The following is a 23316-nucleotide window of genomic DNA, read 5'->3' as shown; positions in this document are numbered from 1 at the left end:
GGGTGGATGGGGTATTGACTATGGGTGGATGGGGCATTGACTGTGGGTGGATGGGGCATTGACTGTGGATGGATGGGGTATGAACAATGGGTGGATGGGGCATTGACTGTGGATGGATGGGGTATGAACAATGGGTGGATGGGGCATTGACTATGGATCAGCTGCCTCCAACTAGAAAGTCCCACATCTGGAGGAACAGTGTGAACAGTTGTAGTCTCCACCAATCCGCACACAGCTCCTCACCGGCTCCACCAATCCGCACACAGCTCCTCACCGGCTCCACCAATCCGCACACAGCTCCTCACCGGCTCCACCAATCCGCACACAGCTCCTCACCGGCTCCACCAATCCGCACACAGCTCCTCACCGGCTCCACCAATCCGCACACAGCTCCTCACCGGCTCCACCAATCCGCACACAGCTCCTCACCGGCTCCACCAATCCGCACACAGCCCCTCACTGCACTCGGCCAATCCAGACGCGGCTCCGCCCCCTTCCCGCTTCGCCAATCCGGCGACCGCTTCTTCAGACTGACATCCTGACCAGCCAATAGGATCCGGCGATCCTTTTCCCAGGCGGCGGCTCCCTCCACCAGTCACCCTCTCGCCCCTTTGACCAATCAGGTGGCCTTGACGCAGCGGCTGAAAATGACGCTAACCAATCAAACGCATCCTCCCGCCCTCTCCAGCGTCATCGCTCCGCCCATGTTCTGATGGACAGCTGCTCCCACCAATGAAATGCGGCCTCGGCGGCAGTTTCGCCAATCGCGCTGTCTCTTTATACGACAACCAATGGTGCGTCGAGGAGAATGGCGAGCTGTGATTGGTTGTGACGTATCAGCCACTCGAGAGGGCCGGTGCGCAGGAAGCGCTGGGGCTGCCAGCATGGTGAGTGAGGGAGTGTGGGAGAGAGAGATAGTGAGTGAGAGAGTGAGAGAGAGAGTGAGTGTGAGAGGGAGTGAAAGAGAGAGTGAGTGTGGGAGAGAGAGAGAGTGGGAGTGAAAGAGAGAGTGAGTGAGTGTGGGAGAGAGGGAGGGAGTGTGGGAGAGGGAGGGAGTGAAGGAAGGAAGGGAGAGTGAGTGAGGGAGTGAAAGAGAGAGTGAGTGAGTGTGGGAGAGAGGGAGGGGGAGTGAGAGGGAGGGAGTGAAGGAAGGAAGGAAGGGAGGGAGAGAGAGAGAGGGAGAGTGTGAATGAGTGTGAGAGAGGGAGTGAAAGAGAGAGTGAGTGGGAGAGAGAGAGAGTGTGAGAGAGAGACAGAGAGTTTAATTCTCCCTCATCCCTGGAATGAAGAGCTTGTTGAATGAGGAACGGTTGAGGACTCTGGGTCTGTACTCATTGTGGAATTTAGAAGGATGAGGGGGGGATCTTATTGAAACTTACAGGATACCGCGAGGCCTGGATAGAGTGGACGTGGAGAGGATGTTTCCACTAGTCGGAAAAACTAGAACCAGAGGGCACAACCTCAGGCTAAAGGGAACAGATGAGGAGGAATTTTAAAACAGATGAGGAGGAATTTCTTCAGCCAGAGAGTGGTGAATCTGTGGAACTCTTTGCTGCAGAAGGCTGTGGAGGCCAGGTCATTGAGTGTCTTTAAGACAGAGATAGATAGGTTCTTGATTAATAAGGGGATCGGGGGTTATGGGGAAAAGGCAGGAGAATGGGGATGAGAAAAATATCAGCCATGATTGAATGGCGGAGCAGACTCGATGGGCCGAGTGGCCTAATTCTGCTCCTGTGTCTTATGCTGTATCCCCTTCATGGTGAGTGTGTGTGAGGAGGGGGAGGGAGGGGGTTCAGTTTAATTCTCTCTCAGGCTGCCCCCCTTCATGCTCGGGAGATTTGGGGATTGGATGGAGAGCAAAGCGCACTAAGGATTTATGTCTCTGGTTTCCCTGTTTTTCCAGTTTTTAAGTTTATTTATTAATAACTGTATACAGTTAATTAATTAACTGTGTATAGTTCTGGTCACCCTATTATAGAAAGGATATTATTAAACTAGAAAGAGTGCAGAAAAGATTCATTGGGACGCTATTGGGACTTGATGGTTTGCGTTATAATGATAAGCTGGAAAGACTGGGACTTTTTTCCCCATAGCGCAGGAGGCTCAGGGGTGATCTTATAGAGGTCTATAAAATAATGAGGGGCATAGATCAGCTAGATGGTCAACATCTTTTCCCAACGGTAGGGGAGTCTAAAACTAGAGGGCATGGGTTTAAAGGGAGAGATACAAAAGGAATCCAGAGGAGCAATTTTTTTCATGCGGAGTGTAGTGAGTGTCTGGAACAAGCTGTGAGAGGTAGTAGTAAAAGCGGGTACAGTTTTGTCTTTTAAAAAATGTTTAGACAGGTATATGGGTAAGATGGGTATAGAGGGATATGGGCCAAATGCGGGCAATTGGGACTAGCTTAGTGGTTAAAAACAAAGGGGCAGCATGGACAATTTGGGCCAAAGGGCTTGTTTCCATGCTGTAAACCTCTATGACTCTACTAGTGTCACAAGTAGGCTTACATTAACACTGCAATGAAGTTACTGTGAAATTCCCCTAGTTGCCACATTCCGGTGCCTGTTTGGATACACTGAGGGAGAATTTAGTATAGCCAATGCACCTAACCAGTTGCTGCTAAGTGTGTATGTGACTCTGCCTGTGCATGTATGTGTGTGTGTGTGTGTCCAGCCTTTGGCTGAGTCCATTGTATCCCATTCACTTGATACTCTATTCAACTGTTTAGCTACGTCGGGAAGCTCGACTGCGGAGGGAGTACCTTTACCATAAGGCACAGGAGGATAAACTGCGGACCATCGAGGAGAAGAAACAGAAACTCAAATGTGCCCTCGAAGGTGCGTCTCTATCTTGTGCCTCTCATTGGCTTCTGAATCCTGGCAATGTATTAACTAATCCTGAGCTATACCTGTCCTGGGAGTGTTCGATGCTTTCACTAGCATCATTCTTGTCAAGTGCTTTGGACCAGGTGTTTGCTATGTTGAAGTCACAGTGCAAATATCGGTGGCACAGTGGTTCGCACTGCTGCCTCATAGCGCCTGGCTCCCGGGTTCGATTCCCGGCTTGGGTCACTGTCTGTGTGGAGTGGGTACGTTCTCCCCGTAGAGGGAGCTTTACTCTTTATCTAACCCCGTGCTGTACCTGTCCTGGGATGTTTGATGGAGATGGAGCAAAGTTCCCACCACACTATCTAATCCCCACGTTATACCTGTCCTGGGAGTGTTTGAGGTTGACAGTGTAGAGGGAGCTTTACTCTGTATCTAACCCCTTGCCTTACCTGTCCTGGGACGTGTGATGGGTACATAGTAGAGGCAGCTTTACCCTCTGTTGTATCCAGATGAGATATTTCCTCTTTCCTCTTACAGAGAACAAGCTGATTCCCACGGAGTTGCGGCGGGATGCGCTGGAGCTGCAGAAGGTGCTGGAATACGACGACGAGGGAGGCGAGGGTGAGAATGAGTCTTTCTCGGAAAAGTGATGAAAGGGCGAAGGCCGCAGGACAGGGCTGAGAGAAGCAAACAATACTGAGCATTGCTGAATGTGGGCCAGGGGAATGAAAGGGAATCTGAGGGAGGGGAGGCCTGCCTTGCTCAAAACATTGTGCAGATTCAGTAATGTGGGAAATATGTGTAGATCAGACAGTTCGCGGGTCAGTAGGAGGTTAGGCTGCTTAAATTCATTGCCTGCACCACAATGGCTCAGTGCTGGAGCGGAGTGTGATGTCTGCGTCAGGTGAGTTACAGTGCAGAGGGGGTCAGTGTCGGGTGGGTTACAATGCGGATTGGTGTCAGGGTGGGTTACGGTGTGGAGGGGGTCAGTGTCGGGTGGGTTACAATGCGGATTGGTGTCAGGGTGGGTTACGGTGTGGAGGGGGTCAGTGTCGGGTGGGTTACGGTGCGGTTTGGTGTCGGGGTGGGTTATGGTGTGGTTTGGTGTCGGGGTGGGTTACGGTGCGGTTCGGGGGGGTGGGTTACGGTGTGGTTTGGTGTCGGGGTGGGTTATGGTGCGGTTTGGTGTCGAGGTGGGTTACGGTGCGGTTTGGTGTCGGGGTGGGTTACGGTGTGGAGGGGTCAGTGTCGGGATGGGTTACGGTGTGGTTTGGTGTCAGGGTGGGTTACGGTGCGGTTTGGTGTCGGGGTGGGTTACGGTGCGGTTTGGTGTCGGGGTGGGTTACGGTGCGGTTTGGTGTCGGGGTGGGTTACGGTGCGGTTTGGTGTCGGGGTGGGTTACGGTGCGGTTTGGTGTCGGGGTGGGTTACGGTGCGGTTTGGTGTCGGGGTGGGTTACGGTGCGGTTTGGTGTCGGGGTGGGTTACGGTGCGGTTTGGTGTCGGGGTGGGTTACGGTGCGGTTTGGTGTCGGGGTGGGTTACGGTGCGGTTTGGTGTCGGGGTGGGTTACGGTGCGGTTTGGTGTCGGGGTGGGTTACGGTGCGGTTTGGTGTCGGGGTGGGTTACGGTGCGGTTTGGTGTCGGGGTGGGTTACGGTGCGGTTTGGTGTCGGGGTGGGTTACGGTGCGGTTCGGTGTCTGGGTGGGTTATGATGTTGGGGCAGGCTCCGGTGTGGGGAGATGTATGTCAGCGTGAGTTGCGGTGCTTGGGAGGGATTGATGTAGTGATCGGTTATGGCATGTTGGGGATCCGTGTCGGGGCAGGTTCTGGTGCAGGGTGCATCGATGTCAGGGTGGGTTATGGTGCAGGGTGGTTGGGTGTTGGTGGGTTACAGTGCGGGGGGAGGGGGGGAATCAGTATCAGAGTGGGTTACTGTGCGGAGGTCCGGTGTCAGGATGGGTGCGGTGCTGGGGGGATCGGTGTTGGGGTGGGTTATGGTGTGGGGAGGGTGATCAGTATTGGGGCGGGTTCTGGTGCGGATTGGTGTCGGGGCAGATTACGATTTCAGGAGCTGTACAATTCTCTCATTCATTAACTTGTGGCTTACCCCAGGAGTCAGCAGCCAGATGGATGACGAGTACAGGTGGGCTGGGGTGGAAGATCCAAAAATCATGATCACAACATCCCGGGATCCAAGTTCCAAGCTGAAACAGTTTGTTCAGGTGAGAATGGTCGCTCCAATGGAGGATTAATGGGGGGTCAATCATCAGGAGATTTCCATTATGTGTTAGAGGTGAGGTCTAAGCAGTTTGTTTTTAGAAACCTGCTGTTGGAATATTTATGCAGCACCATGTAAAATGATCAGTTCTTTTGTTACTGAGGAATGAATGTGGTGTCTCGGTGAAATCCCTGAGAGGGCAGTGGGGTTGATTTGGGGTTCTCCCTGCTCTTGAGTTGCTGCCTCTGAATTCCCTGACGTCCCCTTTTTTTCTTTCAGGAGGTCAAGCTGATTTTCCCGAATGGCCAGCGGATGAACCGAGGGAAGCACGATATTGACGCCCTGGTCCAGGCATCCAAGGCAAACGGTGTCACCGATCTGCTGATTGTGCATGAGCACCGGGGAGTACCAGGTCAGATGGCAGAGCATGTGTAAGAGCAGGAGCATTGTAGCGAGATACACTGGGTCTGGGGGTGTGCGTTGGGAGCACGGGGAGTACCAGGTCAGGTGACAGAGCGTTCGTGTGTAAGAGTAATGCATGTACATTCTGTCATGTGTTGCAAGCTCCTGATTTCAGTCACAGTTCTGCGGCCGTGGGGAGACCTAGCTTTTTCCATAGAGGGTGCAGGCCAGATAACTTTGTTAAAACTGTTCCCTTTAAGTGGCAACACTTCACTCACTGAAAACTGGGATAACCGTGTTCATGTACCTTCGTGTTTTCCAGGGATGGTGGGACTGATGTACGAGGAGAGATTGACTAGGTTAGGATTGTTTTCACTGGAGTTCAGACGAATGGGGGTCGGGGGGGGGGATCTCATAGAGACTTATAAAATTCTAACAGGACTGGACAGTGTAGATGCAGGGAGGATGTTTCCGATGGTGGGAGTGTCTAGAACCAGGGGTCACATCTGAGGATTCAGGGTAGACCATTTAGGACGGAGGTGAGGAGACATTTCTTCACCCAAAGAGTGGTGAGCCTGTGGAATTCATTACCACAGGAAGTAGTTGATGCCAAAACATTGAATGTATTCAAGAGGCGGCTGGATATAGCACTTGGGACGAACGGGATCAACGGTTGTGGGGATGAGAAAAATATCAGCCATGGTTGAATGGAGGAGCAGGCTTGATGGACCGAGTGGCCTAATTCTGCTCCTATGTCCTATGGGGGGAAAAAACAGGATTAGGCTATTGAGTTGGATGATCAGCCATGGTCGTAATGAATGGCGGAGCAGGCTCGAAGGGCCGAATGGCCTCCTCCTGCTCCTATCTTCTATGTTTCTATGAATAATGTTCTCTAACTTTGTGGGAAATGAGTAAATAGGAGAGACGAGGGCTGCACTGAATCACACATGCTCTGCCTCTGTCAGAACCATTTCTCCAGAACAGCGCAAAGCTCCAGTCCCCGTGGAGTTGGTCATTGTCTTCATTGACCTACACAAAGCCTGACCCATAGCCTTCCCCTTGAGCCCCCATGGGCATGTCCCAGTTCTTTGTTTGGGCCAATTCTGCATCCAACCCCTTGGGTTCTTGAACAATGTTGAAGCTACCACCTGTGTCAGTTAAAGATGTTGCGGAGAAGAATGTGAGAGAGCTTGGAGTTGATACCCAGTTAGTTCTGGATGTGTTTCCTTGCTAATATCTCAGGGAGGTGAGCCTGTGGTGAAGCTTCTGTGGAGCTGAGGGATGAACTGGGAATGTCCTGCTCTGGAATGGCCTGAGGGATAAATGGGGAATGCCCTGCTCCAGGGATGGTCTGAAGGATAAACGGGGAAAGTCCTGCTCCAGGGATGGTCAGAGGGATAAACGGAGAATGTCCTGCTCTGGAATGGTCTGAGGGATAAACTGGGAATGTCCTTCTCCGGAATGGTTTGAGGGGTAAACTGGGAATGTCCTGCTCCGGAATGGTCTGAGGGATAAACTGGGAATGTCCTGCTCCGGAATGGTCTGAGGGATTAACTGGGAATGTCCTGTTCCAGGAATGCTGCCTCCTTCGGTCTCTGCTAACTTGTTCTTTTCTCTCTTGCCTCCCCTCTCCCTCCATCGCTTCCTCCAGATGGGCTCATTGTGTGCCACCTGCCCTTTGGGCCGACTGCCTACTTCACCCTCTCCAACGTGGTGATGCGACACGACATCCCAAACATTGGCACCATGTCGGAGGCGTACCCACATCTCATCTTCCACAACCTCACCTCGAAGCTCGGCCTGAGGGTAGGTACAGCATGTGGCAGGCGAAGGTCACCTCCCCTCCCCCACAACCTGGCCACACACTCGGACCTGCACCTCGTTTAAAAAAAACCCAAACACTCTCCCACCACTTGGTTTTGCTTTTTCAGAAGAAGACCAGAGATTTGACAAGGAAGTATTCAATGAATGGCATGACACTCTGAAGTGCTGAGGAACACGGGGACCTTGGCATGTTTGTCCGCAGATCTCTGAAGCCAGAAGGGCATGTTGGTAGGATGGTGAAAAAGGCATATGGGACACTTGCCTGCATCAATCAAGGCATAGGTTGCAAAAGCAGGGAGGTCATGTTGGAGCTGTATAGTATCATAGAATCCCTATAGAATGAGGCCATTTGACCCATCAAGTCTGCACCGACCACAATCCCACCCAGGCCCTATTCCCGTAACCCCACATATTTACCCTGCTGATCCCCTTGACACTAGGGTCAATTTAGCATGGCCAATCAACCTAATCCGCACGTCTTTGGACTGTGGGAGGAAACTGGAGCACCCCGAGGAAACCCATGCAGACACGGGGAGAATGTGCAAACTCCACACACACAGTGACCCGGGTCCCTGGCGTTGTGAGGCAGCAGTGCTAACCACTGTGCCACCATACTATCCAGAACTTTGGTGAGGCCACAGCTGGAGTACTGTGTGCAGTTCTGGTCGCCACATTGTAGGAAGGATGTGATTACACTGGAGAGGGTGCAGAGGAGATTCACCAGGATGCTGCCTTGGGTGGAACATTTAAATTATGAAGAGAGGTTGGAAAGACTTGGGTTGGTTTCCTTTAGAGCAGCGAAGACTGAGGGGTGACCTAATTGAGGTGTACAAGATCATAAGGGACAAGATCTTAGTGGATAAGGAGCAGCTGTTCCCCTTATTTGAGGGGTCAGTCATGGGGGGGACAAAGGTTGAAGGTGAGGGGCAGGAGGCTTTGTGGGGCCGGGGTGGAGGTGAGGAAAAGCTTGTTTTACCCAGAGGATGGTGATGGTCTGGAATGCACTGCCTGGGAGAGTGGTATAGGTGGCTTGTCTCGCATCCTTTAAAAAGTACCCGGATGAGTACTTGGCACTCCATAACATTCAAGGCTATGGGCCAAGTGCTGGCAAATGGGATTAGGTTGGAGGTCAGGCGTTTCTTGTGTGTCAGTTCAGACCCAACAAGTCCAAAGATGTGCGGGTTAGGTTGATTGGCCATGCTAAAATTGCCCCTTAGTGTCCTGAGATGTGTAGGTTAGAGGGATTAACGGTTAAATATGTAGGGATATGGGGGTGGGGCCTGGGTGAGATTGTGGTCGGTGCAGACTCGATGGGCCAAATGGCCTCCTGCACTGTAGGGTTTCTATGATTTCTATTTCTATGAAGTTGAAGGGCCTCCTCCGCACTGTATAATTCTATGAGGGAATGGGGAGCCGAGAGGATCCCGAGCCGGCTTTTCTCACTCAGCCAATCCCAAAAATGCACGTCATCTGGTCATTTCGCACATTGAAACATTGCTGGGATCTTGCTATGCGAAAGACCTCTTTCATGTTTGCCTGCAGAATCACGCCAGCACATGTAATGTAATCTCTCGCTTGTGATAAAGCACGGGATGTCCTGAAAGGCACGATGAAATTGCAAGTTTCTTGCCTTTTTGAAGTGCGAGGGGGGGGTTGGCTCAGCCTTGCCTGTCTAAAGTGCAGCTGGACTGAGCTGTTCAGCTGTAAAGCAGCCCTGTCTGACGGAATGGGAGTCCCCGCTGCCTGTGCCCAAGTCCTGCTTCAAGAGTGTGAGTGCCCACGCCTTTACAATGGAGCAGGGGGACCATCAACGACCTCGCTTTAGTCTGATCAAGATGAATTTGTGTTTCACTCTTGGCTACTGCGGGAAGCGTTAACCTGGTGCAGGAAGGCTGCTGGTACCTGGCTGGGGTGGAGGTACATTTTTGTCGTTCAGTACAAGGGAGCTTTACTCTGTATCTAACCCCATGCTGTACCTGTCCTGGGAGTGTTTGATGAGGACAGTGTAGAGGGAGCTTTACTCTGTATCTAACCCCATGCTGTACCTGTCCTGGGAGTGTTTGATGAGGACAGTGTAGAGGGAGCTTTACTCTGTATCTAACCCCGTACTGTACCTGTCCTGGGAGTGTTTGATGGGGACAGTGTAGAGGGAGCTTTACTCTGTATCTAACCCCGTGCTGTCCCTGTCCTGGGAGTGTTTGATGGGGACAGCGTAGAGTGAGCTTTACTCTGTATCTAACCCCGTGCTGTTCCTGTCCTGGGAGTGTTTGATGGGGACAGTGTAGAGGGAGCTTTACTCTGTATCTAACCCCGTGCTGTTCCTATCCTGGGAGTGTTTGATGGGGACAGTGTAGAGGGAGCTTTACTCTGTATCTAACCCCGTGCTGTACCTGTCCTGGGAGTGTTTGATGGGGACAGTGTAGAGGGAGCTTTACTCTGTATCTAACCCCGTGCTGTCCCTGTCCTGGGAGTGTTTGATGGGGACAGCGTAGAGTGAGCTTTACTCTGTATCTAACCCCGTGCTGTTCCTGTCCTGGGAGTGTTTGATGGGGACAGTGTAGAGGGAGCTTTACTCTGTATCTAACCCCGTGCTGTTCCTATCCTGGGAGTGTTTGATGGGGACAGTGTAGAGGGAGCTTTACTCTGTATCTAACCCCGTGCTGTACCTGTCCTGGGAGTGTTTGATGGGGACAGTGTAGAGGGAGCTTTACTCTGTATCTAACCCCATGCTACACCTTTCCTAGGCACGTTTGGTAGGGCTATCTATTCCAAAATGTATTGATCAATGACTGTTGTTGTGCATTGAGTTGTATGTGAATCTAAGGGCATAAGAAATATATTGAAGAATGAAGCTTGCACAGCCCTCTGGAGTAGAGGTTACACTGATTCACAAACCTTTGAGCGCAGGAAGCATTGTTCCTCTGTTGTAAATGATCAGACTCTTACCCTGGCACTGTGCCCCCATGTCGAAGCCATTCACCACCATGCTGTATGTTAATCCAGTGGCTAATCACTTGCCTGTTTGCTTCCTGACTGAGTGCTGCCTTGTTATCTCACAGGTTTCCAGCATCCTAAAGTATTTGTTTCCTGTTCCGAAAGACGACAGCAGGAGGGTAATCACGTTTGCAAACCAGGACGACTACATCTCTTTCAGGTACATCCCGGGGCCTGACTGTACGACGACCCGTTGTTTAGCATTGGGGAGGGCTTATTCCTGAGCCTTCAAATCTTGGGCTGTCACTTTCTGTGTTAATGAAGAGTATGAAGGTTTCCACGGACTGTTCTGTATCCCGTCTGCTGCCCCGTGCTCGGACAGACCTTGCGTACTCCAGTAAAGCACGAGCTTCATACAGTTAGCACCATGTTTTTCCGCTGGCTGGTGCCATGTCAGTACTGCACTCGAGCTTTGTCAAACGCTAACTCCTGGGCATTGCCGTGTAGCTCTGGTGATTGTACGGGCTGCACGGTGGCACAGTGGTTAGCACTGTTGCCTCAGTGCCAGGGACTCGGGTTCGATTCCCGGCTTGGGTCACTGTGCGAAATCTGCATGTTCTCCCCGTGTCTGCGTGGGTTTCCTCCGGGTGCTCCGGTTTCCTCCCACAGTCTGAAAGACGTGCTGGTTAGGTGAATTGGCCGTTCTAAATTCTCCCTCTATGTACCCGAATAGGCCCCGGAGTGTGGCGACCAGGGGATTTTCACAGTAACTTCATTGCAGTGTTAATGTAAGCCTACTTGTGACACATAAACTTTAGAAAATGCAGCAAGATTCATTTCTCGGAGGTGACACGGTGGCACAGTAGTTAGCACTACTGCCTCACCGCGAGAGACCTGGGTTTGATTTTGACCTTAGATGACTCTTTGCGGAGTCTGCACATTCTTCCCGTGTCCATGAAAGTTTCCTCCGGGTGCTCCGATTACCTGCACAGCCCAAAGATGTATAGGTTTGGTGTATTCGCCGTCGTGAATGTGCAGGGTTATGGGGATAGGGCGAAGGGAAGAGCCTGGATGGGATGCTCTTTTGAAGAGTGGGTGCAGACCTGATGGGTCGAATGGCCTCTTTCTGCACTGCATTGATTTTATGAAGGGATTGTCTAATGAGGAAAGGTTAAAGACCATAAGACGTAGGAGCAGAATTAGGCCACTTGGCCCATCGAGTCTGCTCCGCCATTCAATCATGGCTGATATTTTTCTCATCCCCATTCTCCTGCCTTTTCCCTATAACCCCTGATCCCCTTATTAATCAAGAACCTATCTATCTCTGTCTTAAAGACACTCAATGACCTGGCCTCCACAGCCTTCTGCGGCAAAGAGTTCCACAGATTCACCACTCTTTGACTGAAGAAATTCCTCATCTCTGTTTTAAGGGATCATCTCTTTAGCCTGAGGTTGTTCCCTCTGGTTCTAGTGTTTCCTACTAGTGGAAACATCCTCTCCATGCCCACTCTATCCAGGCCTCGCAGTATCCTGTACGTTCCAATAAGATCCCCCCTCATCCTTCTAAACTCCAACGAGTAAACAGGTTAGGTCTTTTCTCATTGGAATTTAGAAAAATGAGGGGTGATCTCATTGAAATATATTGGGTTCTTGAGGGGCTTGACAGGGAAAATGCCCTTTATGGGAGAGTCTAGGATCAGAGAATATAGTCTCAGCATAAAGGGGGGCCAATTTAAGAATGAGATGAGGAGGAATTTCTGCTGACAGTTGTGAATCTTTGGACCTCCTTGCCACAGAGAGCTGTGAGGGCAGAATCTTTATGTTTAAGGCTGAAATAGATAGACCTTTGATCAATGAGGGAATCAAGAATTGTGGGAAAGGGCAGGAAAGTGGATGTTAGGGTTTTTTTTGAGTTCGGTTTATTTATTAGTGCCACAAGTAAGGCTTACATTAACACTGCAAAGAAATTACTGTGGAAATCCCCCAGTCGCCACACTCCGGTGCCTGTTCGGGTACGCTGAGGGAGAATTTAGCATGGCTAACGCACCTAACCAGCACGTCTTTCGGACTGTGGGAGGAAACTGGAGCATCCGAAGGAAACCCACGCAGACATGGGGAGAACGTGTGGACTCCGCACAGACAGTGACCCAAGCTGGGAATCGAACCCGGGTCCCTGTCGCTGTGCTTGCCACTGTGCCACCGTGCCGCCATTGCTCTTGCAAAAGCACCAATGTCAGGTGAGCCGTGATCCCCTATTGAGTGGCAGAGTAGGCTCAGAGGGCAAAACGACCTACTCCTGCTCCTATTACTTGAGGCCTCCTGGGGATGATAGGAGGTGTCGCTCATGAATTTGGTTGCAACATCTAAGCAAAATGCATGAGTGTCCACCGGCTGGGGATCAGGCTGTGATTTGCACCCTCATTCTCTTCCCCCAAATGGCTGAATGGCTCTTGAGATATTGGTTGTCAACTCTCACTGTCTCTTTCATGAATAAAAGAGCGCCAACTTTAGTGCGTGTGTCTGAAACCCTAACAGGGTGATGGTGCTTTAGCAAGAGCAAGTGGGGTGGGGGAGGCGGAGGTGAGGGGAGGGGAATGCTGGTGGCGGTGGGGAGGAATATGCTGGTGGCAGTGGCGGGGGGGATGCTAGTGGCAGGGGTGGGGGGGGAGGGGTTGCTGGTGGCAGTGGGTGAGGGGTCGAGGAATGCCGCTCCTAAATGGTAACTTGTTGTATTGTCTGCTGCTCCCCAGGCACCACGTCTACAAAAAGCTGGACCACAAAAACATTGAGCTGTCTGAAGTGGGGCCCAGGTTTGAAATGAAACGTAAGTATCTCCTCCTCCACGAGACCTCTCTCTGAGCAGAATGTTCCGGAAGCTCCCTCCTGGCAAACAGCCTCTCGGGTGGGCCACACTCGCTCAATGGGATTGCTTTTTAAAAAAAAATTCATCTGCAAAACGAGCGAGAGATTTCCAGAAACTCGCCGTGGGCGCAGCACCTCCTGGTCCTGGCCTGTCACTGCAGTGTGACAGGCAGCTGGGCGCAGACTCCATCTGCAATAGAAACATAGAAGATAGGAGCAGGAGGAGGCCATTCAGCCCTTCGAGCCTGTTCCGCGTGGCTCAATAGCCTAATCCTGCTTTCTCCCCATAACCTTTGATCCCATTCGCCCCAGGTGCTATATCCAGCCGCCTCTTGAATACATTCAATGTTTTGGCAGCAACTACTTCCTGTGGTAATGAATTCCACATTGGCATTTTGGATGGAATGTGTTGAGCACATGATTGAAGTGCAATATCCCCAAAAGCTGGGCGGGCAGTGCCCATGTTCCACCGACTGGCCTCCAGGCCTCAGCAGCACTCTCCACCCACACCCGCCAGCATTCCTCTCCACCTGCCTGGTGCACAGTTGTGGCTGCTACCTGGCGAGGCAGTGCCAAGTCTTGCCTAGCCTTTCTCCTTTCCAGGGAAGCTATATTTGGTCATGAGGTCCCTTGCGCACAGATGGTCTAGTATTCTACGTGGGCTCGGGACGCATATGAAGAAAGGGGTGGGGTTGAGGTTTAGGAAGTGTCTCTGACCACTTGGCCCAAAAAGAGTGCCTTTGGCTGGGTGAGGAGGACAAGGGGGTTGGGGGTGTGGGTGGCAGAGGTAATTGAAATCGGTCAGTTTCAGTGACTTGGAAGTTGATAAGAGAAGCAAACTTGACAAGTTATCTCACGTGGTAACAGGTAGGTTGTACGGAACAGGATGTCACGTATCGAGGAGGAGAGCAGCCGAGCAGCCTCACCAATGAGTTCAATCAATCTCCTCTCTGTCGACCGACCTTTCCCTTCCTTCATCATTCATTCTCTGCCTGCCCACTCCATCCTTTCCCTCCCCGCCCCCACTGACCTTCCCAGGAGAAGAAAACCCTGTCTCCAGGAAAATTGACATTGACCTCTCAAAGGAGAGGGATTCGGAGGACCGAACCCCAGTTAGTTATTTCCCATTCAGAATTGGCTTCCCTCCTGTTTATTTTTGTTCAGTCCACGCTGAATGATTTGGTCCTTCCCCTCACTCACTGACATTTAGCCCAAACACACTTGAGTAAAATGAAATCTTTACCAATTGGGAGCAAGAGGTAATTGTGACCACTTGGCCCTTCAAACCTGCTCCAACGTTCAGTAAGAATGTGGCTGGTCTGATTGTGACCTCGACTCCATCTTCCTGCCAATAACTTTTCAATCCTCTCCCCCTTGCTTATTAATAATCTTCTTACTCTGCCTTATAAAGCCCAAAGACCCTGCTTTCCACCGCCTTTCATAGAATAGAATCATAGAATCCCTACTGTACGGAAGGGGGCTATTCGGCCCATCGAGTCTGTACTGACCGCATCCCACCTAGGCCCTATCCCTACACATTTACCCTGCTAATCCCCCTGACACTAGGGGTAATTTAGCACGGCCAATCAACCTAACCTGCACATCTTTGGACTGTGGGAGGAAACCAGAGCACCTAGAGGAAACCCACGCAGACACGGGGAGAACGTGCAGACTCTGCACAGGCATCTCTGGATGAACAGATTTAAAGATTACAAAGCACTTGAAAGTGTTGAAAAAAAAGTATTCATAATTTTCCACAATAGACTTTTTTTTATAAAAAAAGCACAAGAATGTCTGAAGATTCCCAGAAGCTGGGAATTGAACCTGGGTCTGTGGCACTGTGAGGCAGCAGTGCTAACCACTGCGTCACTCTGCCACCCCTCTCGAGGAGGAAGAGATTTCCAATGACTCCTGACTAATGTTCCTCATTCTTTTCTCAGTTTAAATGGGTTCTTCCCCTGACCTGATCATCTCAAACCCACAAGGGCGGCACGGTAGCACAGTGGTTAGCACTGCTGCTTCACAGCTCCAGGGACCTGGGTTCGATTCCCGGCTCGGGTCACTGTCTGTGTGGAGTTTGCACATTCTCCTCGTGTCTGCGTGGGTTTCCTCCGGGTGCTCCGGTTTCCTCCCACAGTCCAAAGATGTCCGGGTTAGGTTGATTGGCCGTGCTAAAATTGCCCCTTAGTGTCCTGGGATGCGTAGGTTAGAGGGATTAGCGGGTAAAAATATGTAGGGATATGGGGGTAGGGCCTGGGTGGGATTGTGGTCGGTGCAGACTCGATGGGCCGAATGGCCTCTTCCTGCACTGAAGGGTTTCTATGATTTCTATGAAGTCACTTCTGAAATGGCACTACGTTCAATAGAGTTGTAAGAGTGAATTAATAGATTTGGTAAAAGGGGGGATAGGTTTAACACCCCTGCATTAGAGTAAAGCAGATGCTAGTCAAATGCTTGTACCTCACGGTCCTGACATTAGCCATGATCATGTTGAATGGTGGTGCAGGCTTGAAGGGCTGAATGGCCTATTTCTGTGCTTATTTTCTGTTTGTCTGCAAGGTAGTTTACTTTATAAAAGAACAGACCGTTTCTAGCTAGATTTTAGGTGAAGGTTTAATAATAATCCCACGTAGGCAAGATTGGAATTTTGAAACAATGTTCTATATATTGAATAATTGTGTAAGCAGTCTGTATCTGTGAACGTGGAGGTGAGAGTTATATTAGAATGCTGTCCTTGTGATTGCTGAGCTGTGTTAAAGCTGTATCGCAGGAAGATTCTCCTTCAAAGGTTTCTCTGGGGTCGTTCCTTCCATGCTCAAAGCATGAATTGGGTTTTCTGTCGTTAGCTGGAAGAAGTCCGCCTCAACAATGTGAAGATCTTCCAAATCCATAGAATCCCTACAGTGCAGGAGGAGACCATTCAGCACATCAGGTCTGCACCGATTCTCCAAAAGAGCAACCTTGCTCTCGGGCTATTGTCAGCACCTTCATCGAGGCGTACAAGAGCATGGGTCTTACACTAAACACCTGAAAGGCAAGGTCTTCTCCCAACCTGCAACCACCACATAGCACTACCCACCCCGCCCTGTTATCACAATCCATGGGCTATGGACATCGTGAACACTTTCAGTCACTCGAGGAAGAGAGTGTTTGAATACCAGGACTTCAGACCCGGCATCAAGCTAACGGTCTACAGACCAGTCTTGGTGCCCACCCTCCTATGTGGCTTTGAGATGTAGACTTTGTACAACAGACACTGGACTGGCACCACCAGTGCTGCGTCGGCAAGGTGCTGCAAATCCATTGGCAGGATTGGCGCACCAACATCAAGACTTGTTGCTCAGACCAACACCCCCAGCATTGACCACACTCCATGAGGTCCACTGGGTGGGCCACGTCGTCCACCTGCCTGACACGAAAATTCTAGAACAAGAGCTCTACTCGGAGCTTTGACGCGGCAAGCAAGCCCCAGCAAGTGAGAGGAAACACTTCTAAGGCACCGTCAAAGCCTCCGACATCTGGGTATCGCTGGCCCAAGAACGCCCAAAGTGGAGGAAATGCATCCAAGAAGGATGTGAGCACCTCGGGTTTCATCGCCAAGAGCAAGGGTTGACAACAAAAAGAACACATGGCAACCCACTAGCCCCTCCAACCACTATTTACCCCACCTGTGACAGACTGGGGGTTGTGCATTGGACTGCAGTCCTCTGAGTACTCCTTTTCAGAGGCGAAGCAAGACTCCCGAGGGACCGATTTAAGAACTGGTGGCACAGTGGTTAGCACTGTTGCCTCAGATCTCCAGGGACCCGGGTTCAATTCCAACCTCGGGTGACTCTGGAGTTTGCATGTTCTCTCCATGTCTGGGTGGGTTTCCTCCGGGTGCTCCAGTTTCCTCCCACACCAAAGATGTGTGGGTTAGGTTGATTGGCTATGCAAAATTACCCCCTTAGTGTCAGGGGGATGAGCCGAGTAAATATGTGGGGATATGGACTAGGATGGTTTGTTGTTGATGCAGACGCGATGGGCTCAATGGTGTCCTTCTGCACTCTGAGGATTCCATGATTCTGTGAAGAAGAGGTCGAAAAATAAGTTATCAAGAAAAGAGACTACAGAAGGATGTAGACTTGTCAAGCGAGTGGGCCAAGATTTGGCAGATGGAGGATAATGTGGGAAAGCATGCACTTTGGCAGGGAGAATAGGAAAGCAGTATACTGTTTAAATGAGAGATTTTAGAATGGTGAGGTACAGAGGGATCTGGGTGTCATGGTGCATGAATCACAAAAGCTAATCTGGAGATTGAGCCAGTGAGAAAGGCAAACGGAATATTGGTGTTTATTGCAAGAGGATTGGAATATAGAAGTGGGGAGGTTTTGCAGCAGCTGCACAGGCACTCGGTGAGACCACATCTAGAATACTGTGTACAGTTTGTTCTCATTTGAAAAAAGATATAATTGCAATAGAAGCATTTCAGAGAAGGTTCACTTGACTCATTTCGGCGTGATCGCACAGTGGTTAACACCGCTGCCTCACAGCGCCAGGGAGCTGGGTTTGATTCTGGCTTCGGGTAACTGTCCTGTGTGGAGTTTGTACGTTCCCCCCGCATCTGCGTGTGTTTCCTCGGGGTGCTCTGATTTCCTCCCCCAATCCACAAAGATGTGCAGTTTTGGTGGATTGGCCGTGGGAAATGAGCGGAGTTATGGGGATGGGGCAGAGGAGAGAGTCTGGGTGGGGGATACTCTTTTGGAAAGTTGGTACAGACTCAATGGGTCGAATGGCCTTTTCCTGCACTGTGGGGATTCTGTGGATTCCTGGATGGAGGAGCTTAAGTTGTGAAGAAGGATTGAACATATCTTTTGGCATTTCGAAGAATGAGAGGGTGACCTTATCAAAGCATATAAAATCCAGAGGGCATTTGAAAGGGCAGATACCGGGAGGATGATTTTCCCTTGTGGGAAAGACTGGGACCAGGGGATACAGGAAATGAACATGATGAAGATGAGGAGAATTGTTTTCTCCAAGTTGTTGTTCAGGTCTCTTCCCCAGAAAACAGTGTTGCCTGGCTCATTGAATTTCTTCAAGGCAGAGTTAGAGATTTTTAATAGACAGTCAGGGTTTTGGGGGAACTGAGTCAGGGTTATGGGGGATCTGGCAGGAAAGTGGAAGAGACCACAATCAGATCATGATCATATTGATTAGCGGAATGGCCACATCTGTTCCTATATGACATGGAGAGTGGGATTAGATTAGTCTATTTAAGAATGTGGGCCCCAGCATTTGATGGGCGGCACAGTGGTTAGCACTGCCGCCCAGGGACCCGGTTTCCATTCCCGGCTTGTGTCTCTATCTGTGTGGAGCCTACACGTTCTCCCTGTGTCTGTGTGTGTTTCTTCTGGGTTTCCTCCCACAGTCCAAAGATGTGCGGGTTAGGTGGATTGGCCATGCTAAATTGTCCCTTAGTGTCAGGGGGATTAGCAGGGTAAATGCATGGGGTTATGGGGACGGGGCCTGGGTGGGATTGTGGTCGGTGCAGACTCGATGGGCTGAATGGCCTCCTCCTGCACTTGTAGGCTTCTATGATTCTATAATGAGAAAACATTGTTGCAGATTTGATTGATTATTCCCTTGCCTTGTGCCTCTCCCCAGCCGTAGCCTCTTTGATTTGAACTGTTAAGTCCAATAACTCAGTTCTGTCTTCCTCTTGTCTTCCCCTCTGGCAGTGTATCAGATTAAGCTGGGGACCCTGGAAAATGAGAACATCTCCGACACGGAATGGCGCTGGCATCCATATACGAACACTGCCAAAAAGAAGAGATACCTGAGCACGGAGTGAGATGAGACATCACATCACTGATGTTAGTGTGGACAAGGGGCGGGAGCAGTCAATGTTTGACACCATGTTGAGCCTGGGCTCTGGCACTGTCATGGCTACCGTTGGATTTTGAAATGAGAATTTGTTGAAATGACAATTTTATTAACTGGAGCATCTCTGCACAAATGTCCCAGGTAATCCGGGGTTATTACTTGTTGTAAACCAGGCCTTTGGCTAGCCCGAAGCTGTCACTTACTCATGACCAGGTGACCAGTACTTGTTAGTGTTAAGTGTTTGTAAAGCTGATTGTTGGTCCCTGCTGCCACTGTTTGATATGAGAGTTGAGCCCTGGCACAGCATTAGATGTCTGTCCGATGGCTATTTCTTTGCTCCCCACCTTTCAAGCATTCTTCACAAGGTGTTGGCTCTCACTGGGATGCAACCAACCGATCTTCGGTACCTCAACCAAGCAACTGTCTCTGTCCGCAGACAGGGAGTGTTTGCAGGGCACCTGGCCACCATGACAAAGATCCAACCACTCATTCCTGCAGATAGGGTCTCGGGAGAGTGACCAGGCGTCCTGGTAACTCCTCAAATTGCCCCCTGCAGTCTGAGGGTGCTGAGCCCAAGTGCTGACTGGTGGGGAGCTAATGGCAAATCTGTTACATTTTACCCTGAGCCGAAAATTCAATGCTTGAGCCCTTGGAGACTGGGCTTTTGGTGGTCAGGCGGGCAACTGGCCTTAACGGCGGGAGTATTTTGGACTGGCTGGGCCCTTAGGATGGCAGGACTATGAGACTCCTCTCGGTTGGTCAGTAAGTTTTATTGGTCTGTTGGCGGTGGCTGGCAGGAAAGTTTTACTGCCCACTTTCTGTTCCATGCGCATCTCAAAATTAAAATGTGTTCCAAAGGCGAGTTAACTGAATGTTCTTTCCAATGTGTCCACACTGAAGCTCTTTGTAGAATGTTAAAGGGAGACACTGGGGTGAGATCCAGAGTCTCAAAACACGAAGGCAGTAAGAAGAGTTGCAAGCTGGAAGGATCGTGTTGTACTTTGCTCATTGTGAAGCTGTTGGCAAAGATGCTGACTTATGCTGGAGTACACGTTGTGTTTAAGAACACAAGAACTAGGAGCAGGAGTAGCCATCTGACTTCGAGCCTGCTCTCCGCCATTCATCTTTTTGTGGACTCAGCTCCACTTACCCGCCCCGCTCACCATAACCCTTAATTCCCTTACTGTTCAAAAATTTATCTATCCTTGCCTTAAAAACATTCAATGAGGTAGCCTCAACTGCTTCACTGGGCAGGGAATTCCACAGATTCACAACCCTTTGTGTGAAGAAGTTCCTCCTCAACTCAGTCCTAAATCTGCTTCCCCTTATTTTGAGGCCATGCCCCCTAGTTCAAGTTTCACCCACCAGTGGAAACAACTTCCCTGCTTCTATTTTATCTATTCCCTTCATAATCTTATATGTTTCTATAAGATCTCCCCTCATTCTTCTGAATTCCAATGAGTATAGCCCCAGTCTACTCAGTCTCTCCTCATAAGCCAACCCTCTCAACTCCGGAATCAACCGAGTGAATCTCCTCTGCACCCCCTCCACTGCCAGTATATCCTTTCTCAGCTACACTGCTCACAGGCGGCGCTGGACTTGAGTGAAAGAGAGCAGCGCCTGTTGCAAGGGTTCCTCATGGGGGCTCATGGGGGAGTGGACCGGCGGGAGCACGAAGCTGCTGCTATGAAGGTGACCATAGCCAGCCTCAGCGGCAGCAGTGAGCCATTCCGCAGGTTCCAGACCTTCTCGGTGCTCCGGGACGGGAAGTATGCGGTGTGTTTCCTGCAAGAAACCCATACCACCCAGGGAGACTAAGTCCAATGGAGTGGCGAGGTGGGGACTACATGAGCCACCTCGCGCTCGCTTCTAGTGGGGTGGCTATCTTGTTGGCCCCGCATTTTGAGCCGGAATTCTTGGGGGTCAAGGGGCCTGTGCCAGGCTGATTGCGGCACTTGATGGTCTGCGAGGAGGGCATTCACTTCCTGAACGTCTGTGCCCTGACTGCTGGACCGCAGCAGACGACTTTCTACGAGAAGGTGTCCACTCATCTCGGCACCATCAAAGGGGACGAATGCATCGTCCTCGGAGGATTTCAACAGCACCCTTGAGGCTCGGGATCGCACCGGCCCCTGGCTGCGCACCCCGGCGGGGCGAAGTTGCGGGTCCTGCTCGGGACCCACGACCTGGTGGACGTCTGGAGACATCTCCATCCTGGTTCCAGAACCTTCACTTACGTGAAGCCTGGAGCCGGAGCGTTCAGACTTGACCGCCTTTACATTTCGAGGACATACGTGTCCGGCGTTCCGTCGGCTTCCGTGTGGCAGGTGCCGTGCTCGGACCACCACCTGGTGTGGGCGGAATTTGTTCCGTCTCGCGTCTGGGGAGGGTCCGCGTACTGGCATTTTAACAACACGCTGCTGGAGGACGAGCACTTCCTGGACTCGTTTCGTCGATTCTGGGCCGGCTGGAGAAGGAAACGGGGAGGCTTCCCCTCCCTGAGGCTATGCTGGGATTTGGGCAAGTCTTGCATCTGTCAGGAGTACGCGAGAGGGTCGACAGGTGGAAATCCAGGGTCGAGGAGTTGGAGCGGGGGGAGGTTTTCGACCTGGAGGCACACCTTGGTCAGCCTGACGCGGACCCGGCCCTGAGGCTGGAGTACAGTAAGAAGGGCGCGCTGTGGGACCTGCAACTCATCAGATCTTGCCGCACGTCGTGAGCTCGCGGCTCCAGTTCCGTGTGGATCTTCTACTCGCTGGAAAGAGGGCGGGCGACCCGTCAGCAGCTCTTTATGCTGCTGGCCGACGGGGTCCCCTGTCTCGTATCCAGAGGGCATCAGGGCCATCGTCCGACACTACTCCACTGTCCTCTTCTCCGGATCTGTCCAGCGAGGATGTCCGCAGAGGTTTGTGGGGAGACCTGCCGCAGGTCGGCCTGCAAGGCACCGGCAGGCTTGAGGCCCCTATAAGCCTGGGGGAGCTGACCGGCGCCCTCGCCAGCCTCCAAAGGGGCAAAGCCCCAGAGCCGGACGGGCTGACCGTGGAGCTCTTCAGGGCGTCTGGGATGTCCTGGGGAATGGAAATACCTCAACCTTGATTGTACAGGTATTGTACAGGGCCCAAAGTATTGCATATTCAGCAATGGAGAGGACCAAGCGTCAGAGCCCAGCCAGGTACACACCTACTGTTCACACACAAACAACACACAAGTATTCATTTTATTTTAAAAAATGTAGGCATTGCTCGCAAGTTCTCATTGCTCACTTCTGGCCCAAATATCTGGTTCAAGCTGCTGCCTGGGTCTGCTGCAGCCTGTGTGGTGCTGGTGGTCCCATCGGTGTGCCAGGAATTTCAGGATTGCAGCAAGCACGGTCAGTATATTTCCATGTTAGCTGGTGCAAGACTTGTGGAGGGGATGGAGATGTTCCCACAATGTTACTGCTGTCTAGCTTCAAGATGGCACAGGTTGCGATGCTTGGAGTTGCTGGGAATTAAGTGAGGACCCATTCAACCCCATCGAATTCATTCTTCCATGAAACCTTCAAAGACTATTTCCTCGGGTGGATGGAGCTATTGCAAGGGGGCATGACTATAGGGTTCGTGGTGGGAGATATAGAAAGGATATCAGAGGTAGGTTCTTTACGCAGAGTGGTTGGGGTGTGGAATGGACTGCCTGCAGTGATAGTGGAGTCACACTTTAGGAACATTTAAGCGGTTATTGGATAGGCACATGGAGCACACCAGGATGATAGGGAGTGGGGATAGCTTGATCTTGGTTTCAGATAAAGCTCGGCACAACGTCGTGGGCCGAAGGGCCTGTTCTGTGCTGTACTGTTCTATGTTCTATGGTTGCCTCGTCAGGATTTACCCACCTCTTAAAGGGCTCTGAGCTTTTTCAGGTACCCTATAGAGACCAACCTTGTTCTGTTTCTAATGAAATTGGGTGGACCCACCCAGATTTGATCTAGGCATCAGAAATGACAGCCGCACACCAGCCCTGACAACCCTGCAAAGTCCTTATTAATGTGGCGGCTTATGATAAAATTGGGATAGCTATCGCACGGACCAGTCAACTAACAGCCTCGTATTATCATATCCCAACATTGTCCCAGGCACCACTGTGCATCCCTGTGTCTGCCCTGTCCCTTTGGCAGGACAGACACCCAAAGGTAGTGTCACATGGTCTGGAATGGGGGGGTGGGGGTGAGTTAATAGGTTGTGATGAACAAAGCATCGTAGCTGTGAGGGACAGCTAAGTGGATAGGATATTAGGATGTAGATAGGCTGGAAAATTGGGCGGGGATCCTGGATTCAGGATTCAATCCTGGACCGGGGAGCGGCGCGGGCTTGGAGGGCCGAAGGGCCTGTTCCTGTGCTGTATTGTTCT

General features: G+C 51.1%; 1 protein-coding gene across 2 annotated transcripts; it reads left to right on the top strand.

The window, feature by feature from the left end:
* Window positions 1-830: 830 nt before the first annotated feature.
* imp4 (IMP U3 small nucleolar ribonucleoprotein 4) lies at window positions 831-19789 on the top strand. Of its 2 annotated transcripts, none has more exons than XM_078232156.1 (9): window positions 831-887; window positions 2729-2837; window positions 3366-3449; window positions 4941-5050; window positions 5326-5458; window positions 7100-7254; window positions 10332-10426; window positions 12957-13030; window positions 18786-19789. In XM_078232156.1, the coding sequence occupies exons 1-9, from the start codon at window positions 885-887 to the stop codon at window positions 18896-18898; spliced, it is 876 nt and encodes a 291-aa protein (XP_078088282.1). In that variant the 5' UTR covers window positions 831-884; the 3' UTR covers window positions 18899-19789. The 2 variants fall into 2 exon arrangements, with proteins under 2 accessions (XP_078088282.1, XP_078088283.1); XM_078232157.1 differs by lacking the exon at window positions 831-887 and adding an exon at window positions 1682-1759.
* Window positions 19790-23316: the final 3527 nt, after the last annotated feature.

Source organism: Mustelus asterias, chromosome 17, assembly GCF_964213995.1.
Source record: "Mustelus asterias chromosome 17, sMusAst1.hap1.1, whole genome shotgun sequence".
NCBI classification, from domain to species: domain Eukaryota; kingdom Metazoa; phylum Chordata; class Chondrichthyes; order Carcharhiniformes; family Triakidae; genus Mustelus; species Mustelus asterias.
Note: the sequence above shows the minus strand (reverse complement) of the source record. Positions and strands in the feature narration are given on the sequence as shown.